Genomic DNA, 18890 nt, shown 5'->3' on the forward strand with positions numbered 1-18890 from the left:
TGGGTGCTATTTTAAAGGTTTATTTGATTAATTTAGGGGAGATAGAAAGGCATCATACTCTGATTAGTGATTTCAGGAGAAACTTTTTTTTTTTTTTTTAAAGGCGAGACAAAGGACAATAAAGAATGGACAAAAGATACAAATATAATGACCCAAATTAAGATGATTAATTAAGATAGAATTAAGAAGAGTGAAATATGTGGAGAAGTTAATATAGAAGACTTAGAATGGTAAATAAAATAAGTAATGATAGGTAAGATGAGCATGAATATAATTGAAGTCCATGAAGAGAGATACCTGGGTCCAAATTGCTTTCCAAAAGATCTTTTTATGTTTTGTGTGTTGTGTGTATGGTTTTTGGGGGAGAATTAATAAAACCTTGCAGAAATATAGAATGAGAATAATGGTAACTAAGTCAGAAAGAAAAAGATGAAATAATAATAATGAAATGGAATAAGAGTAAAGAGAAGTAAAGAGAAATTGGATAAGAGGTTTTTGTATGTTTATATGGAAATGGTTTAAAATAGAATTATAGTTTATCTGACTTGTTAAATTTATAATGGAAAAAGGTTTAAACATGTAATGGATAATGATGATTTGTGTGTTTTGAAAAAATTAATAAAACTTGTTTAAAAAAAAAAAAAAGAATGGATCCCACTTGATAAAAAGCATTCACGAAAGATACTTAAAACAAGATGGATTGGTGACATCAGCAACTATTGTGGGCCCAATTGGCAAATGAAAGCCAAGAGTGTTTGGTTGAAAACATGTGGAAGAGGCCTTCATCCTGCAGTGAATAGGCAATGGTTAGCATGATGATTTAACCAGTTTTTTAAACAGTGGCTTATTATTCACCTTTGGCTTGATGGGCAGCATACAAGTTTAATAAATGCAGGTAGTTCTTGACCTTCAGTAGTTCATTTAGTGACTGTTCTGTTACAACAACAATGAAAAAAGTGACTTATGAAGATTTTTCACACTTATGATCATCCCCACATAATCAGAATTCTGACATTTGGCAACTTACTCATATTTATGACGGTTGCAGTGTTCCAGGGACACGGGATTCCTTTTTGAGACCTTCTGACAAGCAAAGTCAATGGGGGAAGTCAGATTCCCTTAACAACTGTGTTACTGACTTAATGACTGCAGTGATTCACTTAACAACCATGACAAGAAAAATCACAGGTAAAATGGGGCAAAATTCACCTACACAAATGTTTTGCTTAACCACAGAAATGTGGGCCCCCATTGTGGTTGTAAGTCAAGGACTACCTGTAAACTCTTTTGGCATGGCTTTGGCTCTTCTCATGCTTTGCACAGGAACCGGCCCACAACGGCTGTGGGTCTTTATCAACCTCGCATCCTTCCTTCGTTTTCAATACAGACTCAGTGAGGAAACAGTCTGAAGCCCAAATAAGTTCATCTGGCAGGCTTTTTTTTTTTTCTTTTCTCCAGGCTGCAGGAAATCTCACAGTGATGCAGGCACAACTAAAATGAGCCATGTGTCTATGGAGATGCTCAGTCATCCAAGTCACGATTGTCCCAAAGGTGCTTTTTTTTTTTTTTTTTTTTTTCAAGAGGCAACATTTCACTTCTCATCCAAGAAGCTTCTTCAGTTCTGAGTAGATGGATGGTGGGGATTGGACTGGATAGATACATTATCTATCTCCATTCTACAACACGGTCCTTTCAACAGTTCCATGAAGGCTCCACATCCAAATCTGTACTACTCAGGTGACGCTGAGGACCCAGATAAACCTCCAGGTGGCCTCAACTACACTCTCTAAAAAGATACAAATGACCAGCTGTCTGCAAAGAGTATAAATCCTTCCATTCCATACCATCCAGTCAGAGCTAAGGAAGCTTCTTGGAGGAGAAGTGAAACATCTTCAAAGAAAAACTATAAAGTCCAGTTGCCTCTTGGGGGTGGGACACCTTTCGGACTAAAATGATCTACCTTCTCCGGGCAAAGAGAGGGCAATAGTTGGAGCCACGCTTTCATTGAAAGAGGCACCGTCTGGCGGAAAGCAGCCAAACTTGCCGCCGAGTCTGCAAGGCAAGGAGGCTCGAAGGCAGAACTCGAGTGTTCCATTTACTTTGCCGGCCTCGCGTCGTTTAAACAGCAATGCCTGCCGTCGACGTCACTTCCGCTCCAGCAGCTGAGGGCAGGAGAGGAGGTGGAGGGAAAGATGGCGGCCCTAGGAGAACCTGTGCGGCTGGAGCGAGGTGAGAAGAGAAGCGCCGCGGCTCCTGGAGGGGAGACGGGACGGGTGGGGGAATTTGAAGAACCGACTAAAAGCGGTGTGTGTGCGTGTGTAAAAAAGAGCGAGGGAGGCACTTTGAGCTCTCCACCGGGCTTGGCAGGCGCTTGAGATATCCTGAGCTTGGCTGTATGGAGGAGGGGTGGCGGTTCTCCAGATGCTGATAGGAATTAGAGCCCGTATCAGCTCTCACCCGCGTAGATGAGTTGTAATCCAACAATATCCGAAGGGTCGGTCGTTGAAGTTGCCGCTCCCGATGAAAGCTTATGTTGTAAAAGATGAGCCTTTTAATATCCACCAACGATGAACATAAGGGAGCTGCCTCCTTTTACCTAAGGCCGTTTTGGTATAACGCGATTAACTTAACATTATTGCATTATACAGAGATTCCTTTTGGGTGTTTGTAGAATCTAGTGAATCAAAGGAGATGGGTTCACACAACGTTGCAGGACACACACACACACAAAGCCAATAATAAAAGCGTCAAATTCAATATGCGCTATGGCTAAGCACCTGGCCAACCGTGTTTCAATTCAGAACTTGAGCAGAGTTTGGTTCTTTCTGGTCCATACTTCGAAGGAAAGCCTTCGAGAAGTACCAGGGAATGTAGGCTAGGCTGAAAAGTCAAAAATAGGCTAATCTTGGATTATTCTATAATCCAATTACCTGAGTTTAAATCCAGATGATGTTGAAGTTCTTTTGATAGGTGATTTGTCAGCTAGTTGAATATATTCATGATGTTTTAGGAACCATTATGTTCTAGTAAGGGTAAAGCAATTAGAAAAAATTTGGTGTAGAGGCACTTTTTGATCCATTCATAAAAAGCACAATTAATGCTTTAGCCAAGAGAAAAAAATTATTAACATACAGGCTACCCATTCTGTGGCCCATTCCAAATTCATATGCATACATTTGGATGGTCAAATAGGATCTTCATTGGACTAAAGGAAGATGCCATTTCCTTCTATATTTTAAATGTACCTTGGATTGAATGAAATGCAGATGTATTTTTAGTCCCAAATTATGTGGTTGTATAGTTATACTATTTAACTAAAAATGAAATATCTCCAGTCATTTGTGAAGTAACAATATGTATGTACCCAAGAGGCAGTTGAACTAGAACATTTAATTTTACTTCAGTTAACATTTATTTATCAAATTTACATGGCTCACCAGTGAAATTCTGGGAGGCAAACCATATAAAATGTCAAATTTTTTAAAAACTTAAGAAAACAATTTAGATCAAGGCCCTGGTAAAAAAAAAAGTTGGTTCCCATGTATACACTCAAAATATAAGAGCACCAATGATTTAACATCCTGGCCCCAATGCCTGGGGCATTATAAGACTGCTGTGCATCTTTCCATCCAGTAAAAGCAAACATTAAATGAACTGTCAAGTAAGGATTAAAGAACAATATTAGATTATTTTCCTTTCAGATTTGTTTAGAAAAGTCTTGAATTAGGAAGCTTGTCCAAATTCACAATTTAGATAGCATATCCTAATACAGCTTTCTTCATTGTTGGTGCACTTCTGACTTTTCTCTAAGAAACTAAAAATAGTCTTCCACCTTTTATCCTCATGGCAAAACTTTTACAAGAGTAAAAACCATATTCCAAATGAATCGCTCAATGTCCTTTTAGATCCAAGATATTTCAAAATATCACAAATAATGAAGCTTCTTAAATGGAAACTTACTGTTTTCTGTCTTGCCTCTTCTGCAAGATTTACGATTACAACATCTATTTTCCTAGAGGATTAGAACTCCCAATATATCGCAGGCTGAAAATGGCTCTGTAAAAATCAGACATCCATGCTGAGATGAAGAGCCAGCAGGTAGACCAGTTATTTGATCATTCCTCTCTGGACAAGGAGAGAATTTGAGGTTGCTCACAAGGGCTCCTTGAAAGAGACTGTAAGATAGTGCTTTCCTGCAGGTTTAGAGCTCTGGAAGGGAATAACCATGTTGCTCAAATCACAGGATCTTTGAAAGGACATTGGGTTTGCATACTTTCTAATCGTTTTCCACAATTGCTTGTTAACTGCTTTTCACCTATTGGGAACCTTTGGATCAACAGGTTTTACAATATATATGTATATGTATCAATACAATATACCTGTATGTATCTCCATAGATACTGTTATTTTGAATTCTTTTATAAAAAATAAGATAAAGACTTTAAAAATTGGACACTAAAGGAAGAAGGAATTAAAGATTACAATTAAAGAAGAAGAACACTTAAACTCAATTTTTAAATGCAGAATGAAGCAAAATATTTTAATGCTTGACATACTGATGCATATTTTTGAAGAATGGACCCAAAAGATAATTTTAAAGGTGTCTGCTTCTATAGATGGACTGTGTTTAAAAGAGGTTATGGAAGAGCAACAGATTTTACCTGACAAGATTGAGGCTGACTTGAAAGTGAATTTAAAAATGACAAGCTACAAAAATTACGTATGGAAATAGATTTTACACTTAACATACAAAAGAAGCTAGCTGATATCTTAATAATGAAAAGGATATAAAATAACAAACCAAAAGAGTGACCTGGATAACTTTATTGGATTTTCAAAAGCTTGTTAAAGTTCTGAAGAATTGTGCACAAAGAAAAAAGGAAACATGTAAATTTCCCAATATAATATAATAACCTGTCACTAAATATTGGATATCTAAATAAAAACTTGCACATATCCTTAACTTTCTATTTGTGCAAAATTTAAAGAAATCTATAAATAACCACTGTTCTTAATGTTATATATAATCATTCTCAGAAGTTTTTAAGTGTGCCAGTTTTTAAGTCATAATTGTAATAGAAAAGCATTTGCCAATGGTTAAAAGCTTGGTTACGCTGATTATATCTTATGAAATGTTTATCAGTAGTTGTCAGTACATTTACAGAACTGGAACTGTCACAGCTTTTGAGATTATAGACGTCTTATAGTGGTTTATTGTAATTATATTTATTCTGGACAGTATTTTATCATTTGCTTTTCAGTCACTCAAGACAAATTAAACAATATTCAAAAGAATATGATGCTTGGACTCGGCTGTTGGACCTGTCCTTTGTCATGTGAAGCCTTTATGTTTTGATTTCTAATCTTCAAATAAAGACTGCTGTGGAAAATATTGGTTTTGCTCAGCTGTTTTGATGGTTAACAAAGTTAATGATTTCCATACCCAGTAATTAAGCTTTTGGCAGTTGCTTGCAAAACATTTTATGCAGGAAACATAGAGCCCTATTATATTAACATCCTTTTGCCACTTCAGCTTTTGCTAAAGGCCTATTCTGAGATCTTGAAACATGAGACATGATAAACCCTGGCATATACTATAGTACTGTAATTCTTTAAGGTATTAACTGAAACATGAATTGAGTAACATTTATTTAGGAACGCTATCATTCTGTTTTTTTTTCAAGAACTGCAAAAGCAGGAGAACCATTTGGCTTAAAAATAAACCTGAAAAAGAGCCAGGTTATGTTTAATAAATTCACCAAAAAAAGGAATTTTTTAAAAATTTCTGGAGAAGAACTAAATGTAGTAGATATACATAGTATATCTTGGCCAGTGGATCTCAATGGAAGTTCATACAATAAAGAAAATTGAATAGTGTGTTAAATGTGATTGGCAAGTATTTGGCAAGCTAAGCTTAATTTTCAAGAACAACCTCCCCCTATACCTGAAGAGAAGAGCTTTTGATCAGTCTCTGCTACCTGTTCTAACATTCGCTGGTGAAACATGGACACTAATTTTACAATCTATACAAAAGCTACGAGTGGCACAGAGCCATGGAAAGACACATGCTCAGCGTTACAAGACAAGATAGAAAGTCCCACACATGGATTAAAGAACAAACGAAAGTATGCAATATCAAGAGAGTGAAGAATTGAAATGGAAATTGGTTGGTCACATAGCAAGAGGAACTGTTGTTAGGTGGACCAAGGCAATCATAGAATGGATCCCACTTGACAAAAGGTGTCCACGAAAGAGTCCTAAAACAAGATGGAATGACAACATTAGCAAGTATGATTGGCCCAATTGGCAAAAGAAAGCTCAAGATCATATTGGTTGGAAATACAGTATGCGGAAAAGGCCTTCATCCTGCAGTGAATAGACAATGGCTAAAAAGATGATAATGATTATTCTGGTTTGGATAAATAATTGAAATTGTGAATTATCTTTTACTGAAAAAGGGAAAATATTTTTGAGCAAATATTTTTACAAGATGTTTTCTAAAATTAGAATTAGAAAATTGTGGAAAAGTTACTTATCCAATGTTGCTAAACTCCATTTCCTTAGTCCATAAAAATTTTAGTGGTCACTAATTTTAGTAATTACTCTATTTTAAATAAATGAATTGATTACAAGGGCCTTTTGGAATTGCAAAACTGGTTTAGCAACCAAAGGCAGGTTATTACTTACCCATTCCTGCTCTACAATAAAGTGTGCATAATGAATAGTTTCAAGGATTTATACTGCAACAATAAGGTGGTGTTTGTAAGATAAAATGTATTTTACCATCAGTATTCCCCTTTTTATTTTGTTAATTATGTCACACCAAATATAGTTGGCACTATCTTTACCAAAGGCTCCTGATTTTAAGATCACTCTATTCTATGAATTATCTTAATCCATGTAGAAAATTCATTTTTCTTCTCCCGAAGAAAAGTAAGATGTATAGTAATTGTATCTATGTTTTTTTTAATCAGAGATCATTCACACTTTTTAAAATATAGAATATTTATTTAGAACAAATTCCTTTTCCAGTTTTTATTCCTTAGGAAGACATTTTGTACATGTTTGTCTGCATTAGTTGGGATTTTTCTCCAAGGCATTCACAATTCCTATGGAATATATGCCACCAAGCCACATTATTTAAATTTGCAACTATTGAGCACAGCTAGGATAAAATTTATATCCGAAGTGGTGTCCTTTCCTTCATTACCCTATAAAAAAATGAAGAAATAAAGTTTGAATAGCTGAAAGATCAGTCGTGAAGAATTTCTAGTACTTTAACTCATCCTTCTTTTGCTGTTTTGAGAATTGATTTTGAGAATTGGATTTAAGAAATGCAAAAAAAGTCACAGCTGTTTAAAAGTATGGATACATTCAAACAAGCAGAAATATTTTACACGAAGATAGGATATCTTCAATTAAATATTATGCACTTTTATATTTGGAATGCAATCCTAGGCTACCTTGAATGCTCAAATCAAATAGAAAATTAATAAGAATGTTTGGATAGTATTATTGCAGTATGGATCCAAATTCCAAAAAATTATGCATTGAATGATTATGATTATATTTATTATAAACACTCAACTCTTAATTGATGCTGAATAGTATACAAAATATATATATATATAAATGTAAAACTTGTTAACTTGTGCAGCTTTATCAAAAAGTTATGAAAATAATGAACAGGATAATATGATAGGGAGATCCCTTCTGAGATACTATAGAAATTGTTGTTAGAGATATTCACATCGTAGGGGAGAAAAATCATTCATAAGTTAGCTATGCCTTGTTTAAAACTCTTTAATTTGAAATGGGAAATACAGAAACTCCTTTGTAAAGGGAATATCTGAATATAATTGAAATGGTATGTTACTGAATAGCATATTGTGGGCAGCCATGTCAAGGTGTTAAAAATGTTATTTGTGTAAAGTTCAGTAGCTCACATTGTTTTGTTATATCTTCCTCCAGATATTTGCCGAGCTATTGAATTGCTGGAAAAGTTACAAAGGAGTGGTGAGGTACCCCCTCAAAAATTGCAGGCTTTACAAAGGGTCCTTCAAAGTGAATTTTGTAATGCTGTAAGGGAGGTAAGTGTATTTTTGAAATGCATATACAAGTAGTCCTTGACTTGTGGCCCTAATGGACCCTGCCCGTTACGGTTGCCAGTGGCGACAATTGGTTTCAAGTGGTGACAATCGTTATGTGAGACAGCCTCCTTAACATCCCCTATTCTGAACCTGCAGGTCATTAAGTGAGCAAGGGGACTTCGCGGGTAGAGGATGCCTACCATCCAACTGGGTCTATAAAGGATTGTAAAATCAAAAAACTGGCCAGCAGAGAAAAGAGCCCAGGTAGATTAGGGACCAGTGCTGCATTCCAATGCCAGAGAGGCTTCCAAACAAGCCTCTATGCTTGGCCAGCTTGTGGGCTGAGCCTGTGCCACAATCAGCTGCCCATTGGAAGACCACAAATCTCTCCTGACTCTTACTAACCTTTGGGAAGCCAAGAGCTCCAGGACCAACTCTAAAGCCTTTGCTTATCCCACTTCTCCCACTCCCTTCCCCAGAAATTTACTTTTCTTCAATTAAAAAAACATATCAAAACTGGGAGGGACAGACTTGTTGATTCCCCCCCCCCCCAATAATTAGGTTTTATTAAATTAAAATCTCCATCTCTTTCCTCCAATCACTATCCCTTTTAAAAAACCTCATTTGTTAAATTTATTTGATTTAAGGAAGTGAGACAGCAAAAAGCTTGGAAGGCTTTGGAAAGCTTTTTGCTGTCTGTCTGATTCCTTTTAGGACCAGTTTCATGGCCATTTGCTGTATATTTTGTGCTTTAGACAGTTTTGCTTTGGGACTGAACCTTTTTTCAGCTCCTCCAGAGCTGAAGGATGGTGCAGAAAAATTTTCTTTGCTTGGTTGCTTCCTTTCCTCTGCTCTTCAGACTGGAATGAAGGTAAGTAATTTAACAGATTTTGTCACCCTGGATATGCAGTAAATTTAGCAAATGAGGTTTTTAAATGGGATAAAAAATTGAATGCAGGCAGCTAGCTTCCCAAAGGCTAACAAGAGCCAGAAGAAGTTTGCAGTCTCCGACATCCAGCTGATCAGGGCAGAAAGCTCTGAAAGCAGCCATTTTCACAAGGAATTGTTGGGGCGTTGAAAATGGTGGCTGCTTCCAGGAAGCCTGGGGAGCAAGCCCAAGTGCTATGGGATCCCATCAGGTTCAGATGGAGGTAGATGGGGCTGCAGTGTCCCCATGGACACAGTGAATGATCACGGAGGTGCTTTAAAACAAAATCATATGTATGGAGATAACTTTAAAACATTATATTTTTATAATATAATTTCACAGTTTGCTTATATACTTAATGATCCCTACCTAGTTAAAACATATGTTAATATTTTTATTTTCTAAAGGTATATGAACACGTGTATGAGACTGTGGACATCAGCAGTAGCCCAGAAGTAAGAGCTAATGCTACAGCAAAGGTAAGAGACCTATTAATTGTGCTAACAAATGAAAAAAAGTACTTAAGAGTGAACTTCTTCTAGCAACTCCTAATTAAGTTATCAAACTATGAATATATCCCAGTGAATAATAGTTTCAGTATATGGATGCCACTACTATTGAACTGCCCTTTTAAAATTTTCCCCATATAATGAACTGAAGTAGTTAATATTTACTAATCCATTTACACAAGTTTGCTACATGTTTTATACTTTCTAATTGACATACCTGCTGGATTGGTACTTTTTGTGTGTATCATACACACATAGATAGTAAGTTAGTTGTGAATGCAGGTAGTCCTCATTTAATGACCACAATTAAGATCTGCATTGCTAAGCAAAGTGAAAAATCACATGTCTACAATTGTGTTTTTCTGGTTCAAAACTCCCAAGACTAATCAATTTTATACCTTAGACTTGTTTTCCTCCTAATCTTTTTGAATGGTCTCCCTGATGCTGGGATAATATACAGGAAGGCAATTAATATTTGTATTGACATTTATTGGCAAGGACGAAAGTATGAAGGCATATAGAAGGAAGTATACATTGAAAGGAATATGTTGGAGTTGGTAGTTGCAAGTGTGTGCTACACAAACAGCCTTGTGTATTCCCCATTGTGTGTTTGTTTACTCTTGATATCGGTTCGTCTTCAATTTCTCTTCTCTGAGAGGAGAGGGGAAAAAACAGGAATACAATAAGGAAAATATAAGGCTGTTACATTACCATAACACTACTGCTTTCAGCAGCTGGCACCAGCAGATTATTTTCAATGTGTGTTCCCCCATTGTGTACCTGCTTACTCTCTTGTAATCCCTTTCTCTCCAGTTTCTTTTTCTGCAAGGGAAAAATAACAAAATATGTTGGTTGCAAGGCATTGTGTACTGACTATAAAGAGTATCACATGACTGAGGGGTATTGGAAAGGTTATAAATGCAGGCAGTAGTCATAAAATTATATTTTCAGCACTTTGTAACTTCAAAGTGGTCAGTGAATAGTCAGTAAGTGAGAACTACCTGTGGCAGGAATCTGATCTTTCGATCTTGAAGGACAGAATAGAATGAAAGGTACGGTCTGGCTTTGGAACATTTGTTGTTAATCCACTTGTACCTGTTTCTTATTAAACATCTTGTACTTTGTTCCAAAATAAGTTAAAATACATCATACTGTATTTGTTACAAAGAATGTGCCTATGTAATAAACTGTAGCACTTCAAAAAAGTACAAATAGACCAAGTGTTCTCATTCCATGTATTTATTATTTATTCATTAAACCTATATGCCACCCATGTTGCCTAGAAGTGACTTTAGGTGGTTTACAGCCAAAAAAAAACCCAAAATAAAACATTAAAATAATATTTAAAACATTGAAATAATATTAACATTAAAATTGGCTTAGAAATTTAGATGGCAAGGAAGGAAACAAGATGCACATGGGGAGGAGGTAGGATTATGAAACCTTCACTGCTTTTTTTAACAAAATAAGGTAAATGAATTATTTGACAGTTTATGTGGATATGTTTCACTGAGTTGTACTTTCTTTAGAATGCAATTCTGAGACTTACTTGAATACATTTATGCCTTTTGAACAATTTCAGTTTCAGGATATTTTGAAATTGATGCTAGAATGAATACATCCAATGAACTGGAGGATAAACTGGAGGTTTCTGGATTTTATAGGCTACAGTTGCTGCTTTTGCCGCCAGTGAAGGTCATTCACATCCCAGAGTCGTTGAACTTCCCAAAACAGACGAAGGGCTTGGATTCAACATCATGGGCGGCAAGGAGCAAAATTCTCCAATCTATATATCCCGAATTATCCCAGGTGGTATTGCTGATAGACACGGGGGATTGAAGCGTGGAGACCAACTTCTTTCTGTAAACGGAGTGGTAGGGATGGAATTCAATTTCCGCTTGTAGTAGCTAAATGTGACCGCTTGAGGGCATTAAAAGGATATGAAGTACTTAATGGTGGTTGTAGTTTGCAATTGAAATGGTCAGAGAAATATAACCGTATTTGAGAAATTTTATAAATTTGGTAGTTCAAACAGACATTTCATGAAGTAACATTTAAACTTAAAAATAAGACAATGAGTACACACTTTAAAAAAAACAACTATGGTTTTGTCAGAATATCATTAAGAAATCTATCATTATAGTTAAAATGAAGGAGCTGAAATGTTTGGCTTTCTTATCCTAGTTACATTGGGTTTTATCATTAAGATCCAGTATTTTCTTTTAATCTAATTTATCTCTGAGAACTTCCTCTTAGATAAAATTAAGTTAGGCATGCTTTAAAAGTTCAGTCTTTGATTACAAAGTTGATTGTCATCTAGATCTGTGTACACGCTAAATGAGTGTGCTGATTGCAAGTTATCCATAGGCTTTTATATTTCCCAATTCATTTATTGATGCCATATATCAAAATGTATGTCAGAATATTGATAAAACATATATGCAGTAATTAAATGCTAGGCTTATATGCAAGAGTTTAATTTGTATTATGTAAACAAAAAAGAAACATAGGGATAACTAAAAAAAGTTCGGCTGTTCTCTGCACAATTAAATCAGACTGCAATAACAAATTATTGTTATCTATATTTCAATTGATCCATTTTAGCTAATCAAACCAGACCTTCATATTGATATTCAATATCTTTTTCCAGATATTTACAATCCCTGCTGCCCTTTCTGTTTTGATTCCATTTGTAATTGGACTTTAACAGACAAGCTGCTTGTGAAGTTATAAAATATTGTGGGGAGGTCGATTAACCATCTTTACAATTGTAAAAAATCCTCTTGCATTTAGTTTCCACTGTACACCAAAAGTTACACACCACCAGTCAAATTGTAAGTTTTAAATGAATAAAAGTGGACAAAACTTCTGCATAGGACAAGCATGACAAGACTGTAGAAGTGGACTTATATGTAACAATTTATATGCAAGGATATTCAGATTCAAAATATGAAATTCATGAATATGGCAGGTAGAGAAGTCTGGATGCTCTTTCAGTCAATACTTTGTAACCTCTCCTTTTGCAAAACTAGTAACTTTAAAATTTGTAAAGTAGCCAGAGCTATGAGAATCTTTTATATTTGCTTTTGGATTTTCCTCATCACCCTTCCTTGCAGGACTCAGAATATCAGCTTCATATCTGATTTGGATATATTTTTTACATTGTTGTTTTGCTAAAAGTGAAAAGTTTCAATTTCTTCACTGACTGATAGGAGATGCTACTAGAATATATTTGCTTAAATAAATTTAAATGTATTTACTTAAATAAATTTATATAGCTGTTCATCTCATATACATGACTGTACGCTGCTAACAAAACAAAATTTTTAAAAATGACATAATTAAAAACAATTAGCAACCAATAATAATGCGATGCCTCACAATCAATATAAACAAAAACTATCCAGATCTTAAATATTTGATGGAAAAGTCAAGTTTTTAATGCCTAGTGAAAGGTTATAAGGATTGGGCTGTTACGTAATTAAATCTATTATTTTATCTGCCCAATATTTTCTAGCCAATAGAAGAAAATATTATCTATGTCCCTGACTGCCATACAGCCCAAAAGCAGAATAGATGTTTGATGATTGGCAAGAATGATCTGTATTTTCAAATATCCAAACAGATATTTAGAAGCATTTGTGGTCTTGAAAACAGACAGAAGAATCCCACTCTAAAATGTTAAAACTATATTTGCTTACCTGTGGAATTGTCTTCACCTGGCTATTACAGGCACAGGCTGAGTAAATCAATTCTTAGGTATTATTAACAATTTTTCTCTAACTGAAACAACTGGAAAGGTTTTCAAACTTCTTCACCTGCTATATTACTGTTTTCTTTAAAAAATTCTTTCTTAAAAAGAATTTTTCTGTTTTCTTAAACTTTTGTATACAACTGTAGAAGCTTATTTATGAAAAATTGTTTCTCACTATTTTTTCTATGTTTCTAAATTTAAAACTCAGCTTTTTTCCTTATAAACATTTTGCTTCACATATGTTTTAGTTTGAATTTTTATAAAAATTTACTTTTCTGATTCCACTTGTAAATTGACAATAAATTTTGAGTTGTTTCTTTTCCTGTGAACATTGGTAGTTAAGAGTGAGTATATTCACATTCATTGTTTCATAATTACAATGTATAACTGTCATTTTCAATTACAATATGGATACTTGGATAGAATTTGAAAATGACACATTGGGAAGAAAGATAGGCAGGTCCCCCTGTCTCTTAAAGGAAATAGTAATGGTGTGCTTCTAAGGAAATGAATGCAATCTACATGGGCTGAGATGATGAAAACATTGTATGGGCTACTTAATAACATCAGGACTCACGATTTGAGAAACATGGTTTTAATTTGGAATGGTTTGGAGAGGACAAAAGGAAACATAAATCTTATATTATAAATAACAGTCCTTGATTCTTAGAATACTTGTTGAATGCATACTAATGGAATATATAACATATATATGTATTTTTTTTCAGAGTGTTGAAGGGGAGCACCATGAAAAAGCTGTAGAACTTCTAAAAGCAGCTCAAGGAAAAGTTAAGTTGGTTGTACGCTATACACCCAAAGTCCTGGAAGAGATGGAATCACGATTTGAAAAAATGAGATCAGCAAAACGCAGGCAACAGAATTAATACTGAATTACATCAAGTGTTATAGGAATGGATGGCTTACAGTAGATTTTCTGGCTCTTTTCCTCTACATCTACTTTACAGGGTGTAACAGAATTCATATTTGGAAAAGGGGCAAGGATTTTGCTTCTTTTTCAGCTGGATATTATTTAACAGACTCATTTGGATGCAGATCTGTGCATATAATTCAAGGAAAAGTATATTTGTTCTATTCATGGAAACATTTTAGTTAAAATATGTTCATTTTATTAATATGTTGGTCTTTTACAAATCTCTTGAATATTCTAATGTTTTCAGAAGAAAAGTTTACATAAACATTTGTAACTGTGATTTTACAAATACTTATTTAAAATTCAAACCTGTACTTAACAAAGACAAATTTGTAAATTAATTAAGTATACTTTAATAAGATAGTTTCAGCATTTGTATCATTGTTTTTCTAGTAGTTTTTTTAATTTGGCTTTATTTAAAAGATAAAATATTTTGAGTAAAAGATATAATACAGATCTTGGCACGAAAGTGTGTCATCTTCATGCAAATAGTCATAATTGTATGGCTAAGTACAATTTGTATTTTTGATGAACAAGTTTTTAGGCATGTTCTTGGTCATAATTATATATTTGACAATTCCAACATCTAATCTTGTTTTATGAATATTTTGCAACAGGTGATCTCTTATTTAAAACTTTAGTGCTTAACATCCTCAAATCTAGCAGTAAGCATTCCAATAATTTATACCTTTGTATTGATCTCTAAACATTTATTGAAATTGCAGAGTTTTGTATTTCTATTTAGGAGGGTAATATTTACATGCAGTGCAGAAAAATTAAGTTTATATTCCTAAGTTTTCTCTTTTAATTCATTTATCTAAATATAGTTTACTAGTGATACTCTTGGAGGGCAAAACAGTTTGTGCTTCTGATCATTATGATAACTGTATTATCATCACTGTTGGATGTAGTTTACCTCTGAGTGCTAGAGAACATGACTTTTGGCTAGGGAGTATGATCAGAAGAATAATATTGTGCTGATGTCCTGTTTGTAGACTTTACACAATTATCAAGATGGTCAGTATGGGAAGGAATGTTGAATTTTCTCAATTCTATCAGGGTAGTTTTTCATTGAAAACAATGTTAAGGATCTACTTCAGGAATGATTCTGAATGACTTTCTAATGTTTTCTACAACATGCAGAGTTCAGTTATGCTTTTTTCTGCTTTTAGAGTGCAGCTAAAAAAACTAAGAACTGTTATGAATTTTTTAAACAAAAATGTTAACATTGGAAAGATACTCCGTTCTAGGAAAAAATAACACTTAAAAGATTGTGTAAATCTGTTGGCATGATTCTAGACTAAATAATACTGATCTGACAGTTTTTTTCTAGGTAATTTTTCTGCTTTCACATCCTTTAGTAGATACCTTTTTGTGATCTGTTTTAAAACAAGCCTAGTACCAGTAGTGTGCAAGAAAGCTATTAATGACTACTGAAGTAATATGAAAATGAAGAAAATGATGGCTGGAATTAGTCTGAGCTATCCTGTATCTTCCTGTCATAACTAGGAATGCTGCGTTTCAAAACAGCAAGGGCTAAAACTCTTAAAAGTTGCCTCCGTTTTAAAGCATGCACTGCCTAGCATGACAAAGTGTCTTTAGCAGTAGAGTTATGCGGTTGGGCCCCTAGGTTACTTTGTGGGACTTTAAAATGAGTGGAAACCTCATCTGTATTGGTCATTGTTAAGCTGCAGTTCTTACCGGTTCCAATCACTGGCAGTGCTGTGTCAGGTGGTGGTGGTGGGGCATTAATCCAGTGGTTTACATATTGGGTTCTGCATCTCCACTTTAAAATGTCAGTTATCAAAGAGCCTTAACATTCTCACAAAATTGACACAGTGAGTTTGGCCATTGATTCTGCTCCCTGGAGAATGGAGGTCATTAGATACAATATACCGAGCATTGTCTTTTGGTATTTTTAAATAACTCATTCAGCCACCATATTACTATCTTATGCATGGGGGCAAGGGGGGGAGGGATAAAGTATTGTTCTGCTTTTCCCATGACCTTTAAAGTTTCAATTATGAGGTAAGACGTGTGAGCCTTGTTCTTTTCCTCATCGTTTTGTCATCTCTCTTCAGCTTTACTCCTTGACTGAGATAAAATTGTTATTATTCCCACCTCTTTAAGGAACTAAAGGAAGATTTCAAGTTTGCACCTTAAGAATCCTTGATGTGATCTATGTAACATTTGTCTGAGTGTCTGCTGGTTGTTATAGTTCAAGGGAGTCTGATAACATCTGCCTTCTGAATGACTAGAATATGCAGTAGAATATAAAAGGTCATAGGAATATCGTCTTTTCTTTCTATGTCAGCATAATCTTGTTTAATAAGGTGACCCTATAAAAATTAGTAGAGGCTGGTACAAGTAATTGTAAATGCTTTCTTGGCATTTAGCAATTGTCTGTTTGCCTAGAATAATAGAGTACAGGTTATTGAAATCCAGCAACTGTATGAAATAAGCTTTTTTCAATTTGTTAAGACAGCAGTGAATTGCAGCTGGCAGCAGTAAACAGTCTGTAGAACCATGAGGCTTAATTGTATATTTTTATGAAGCAACTAATATTGACTAAGACCAAGTGAAATTGTTGGGCCAATCAGGAAATATTTTATACAGCTAGATTTGTGTTGAAGTTTACTATATTCAAAAGAAGGATAAAATGAGATAAAGGCTATTATAAAATGTATTCATGTATTGAACATAGCAACGTGCTTTATTACTCTAAATAAATAGTTTGGAGTAGCCAGGACTGCTATAAAGTTTTATAATATATTACGCAAACTTACTACGTTCAAATGAACATAAGATTGTAATCTGAAAATTAGTGCTTAACTCTGGTTTTTTTTTTCTTTTTGGGTTTTGTGGGCTTGTCCTAAAAAAACTATGTGAGATTAAATCATGATTGTACAAAGGAATAGACAATGACAAAAATATCATGACATTAATAGCAAGGAGCAAATAAAAAGGAATACAGCAGGGCAGGATAAATTAATCATATTCTTTAATGTTAAACTGAAACTGAAAGATTCACCCAAACCTCAATTGCTGTAATCCATAATATTTCATAAATGGGATCCTGTAGCAAGATTGAACTCTCATTTTTAAATTCAGATTAAATTTGTTCAATCAAGAATCAAGAAATTAATGTCACTGAACACATGCATTGACTACACTGTATTGACATGTGCATATATGCAATAATTGAATCAGCAAAAACTAAAAACACTGTATCATCATTATGTATTTATTGCTGTTCCACAACCCTATTTTTTAGGAACTTGAAAATAAATATTTGAAATTTCATTTTTGTTATATGTACTTATTTTATTATCAGAAGTAAAAAGTATTCTTCCAATCATATATCTGCTCTGGGTATAAAATGCTATAAATGTTATAGATATTATTGTTATAAAATGTACAGTTGTAATTCTGTTCTATCATGAAACACTGGGATTACATTTACATTAACTTGGGTTCAAAATCTTCGTATATATCATTCTTCAGAGCTTGGCTATGGATACCTGAGCAGCTTAGACGAAAGCCACAGGTGTCAAACTACACCTGCTTTCTTCTGCCTTAATACATCATTCCTGTACTGATAATGGTAGGATTAGTATAGCCATTTTAATTTCATGCTTATTGCACTTTAGAGTGACAAATGTTTCTCATACCCAATCTTTTATGTTTTATTTCTGATGTCTTGAAAGCATGGCACAAGGCTTGAGTGTCTTTTAAGTTTTTCTAACAGCGTCAGTTTGAAGGAATTTTTTCTTCCTCTACAAAGGATAATCAATGGAATTGTGAAAAAAATTGAAATTACATAAATTAACATTGACTTGTCAATGCTGTTTTCTGAGTGTTGTGCTGTGTTGTGTTCATTTAGTTCATGTATGCTAAGCTGTGATTTATTTGCTTGTTTGGCAACTGGCTAGATTTGGGGATCTAAAAGCAAGCCATGTTTTTGCTTAGTACAGCCTTTGTGTTAACAATTTCCTGCCTCAAGTGTGCATGGACGAGGACTGAAAGACCCTTGATATAAGGGAACCTATGTCTTTAAGGTTTTCCCCATTTCATGTAATTTGTGAAGGGGCCATACAGATTGCCACCTATGAGGCAAAGAGGCCATCTGGTTGATTTTTTTTACATGTGTTTTAAGAACTCAACAAACTGCTTAAATCATAGAGTATGATTCACTGAGTTAAATGATGTTTTCCTTTACTCAGGTAGTCCCCGTCCAGATTTTTCAACTAAGCCTTCCCCCTGGTGATACAATTGAATTCAGCTTCTTTTACATTCCATTACTCCAGGTTGTAGCATGGACTTTTAAAAAAAATGAGAGCTGAAGTTGTTCACCTACTAGTTGCTCTCAAGAAAGCTGAGGTAGCAGACTTGTTTGAAGTAAAGGTATGCTTCATATGTATAGATAGTCCTCAGATTACAACCTTTCATTTAGTGACTGTTCAAGGTTACAACAGCACTGAGAAAAGTGACTTATGACCATTTTTCACACAACCATTACATCATCACCATGATCATGTGATCAAAATTTGTATGCTTGGCTCACATTTATGATGGCTGCAGTATCCTGGAGTTATGTGGTCACCTTTTGCCACCCTACAAGTAAAGTCAATGGGGAAGCCAGATTTGCTTAACAACCATGTTACTAATTTAGCACCTG

General features: G+C 34.6%; 1 protein-coding gene across 1 annotated transcript; it reads left to right on the forward strand.

The window, feature by feature from the left end:
• The first annotated feature begins 2170 nt into the window (after window positions 1–2170).
• Window positions 2171–17515, forward strand: LIN7C (lin-7 cell polarity scaffold C). The gene is made up of 5 exons (XM_026664775.2): window positions 2171–2229; window positions 7972–8090; window positions 9426–9497; window positions 11192–11401; window positions 14010–17515. The coding sequence occupies exons 1-5, from the start codon at window positions 2193–2195 to the stop codon at window positions 14163–14165; spliced, it is 594 nt and encodes a 197-aa protein (XP_026520560.1). The 5' UTR covers window positions 2171–2192; the 3' UTR covers window positions 14166–17515.
• Window positions 17516–18890: the final 1375 nt, after the last annotated feature.

This window comes from Notechis scutatus, chromosome 1 (assembly GCF_049901735.1).
Source record: "Notechis scutatus isolate UNSWTSFEM ecotype Mainland chromosome 1, rNotScu1.2, whole genome shotgun sequence".
Taxonomy (NCBI): Eukaryota; Metazoa; Chordata; class Lepidosauria; order Squamata; family Elapidae; genus Notechis; species Notechis scutatus.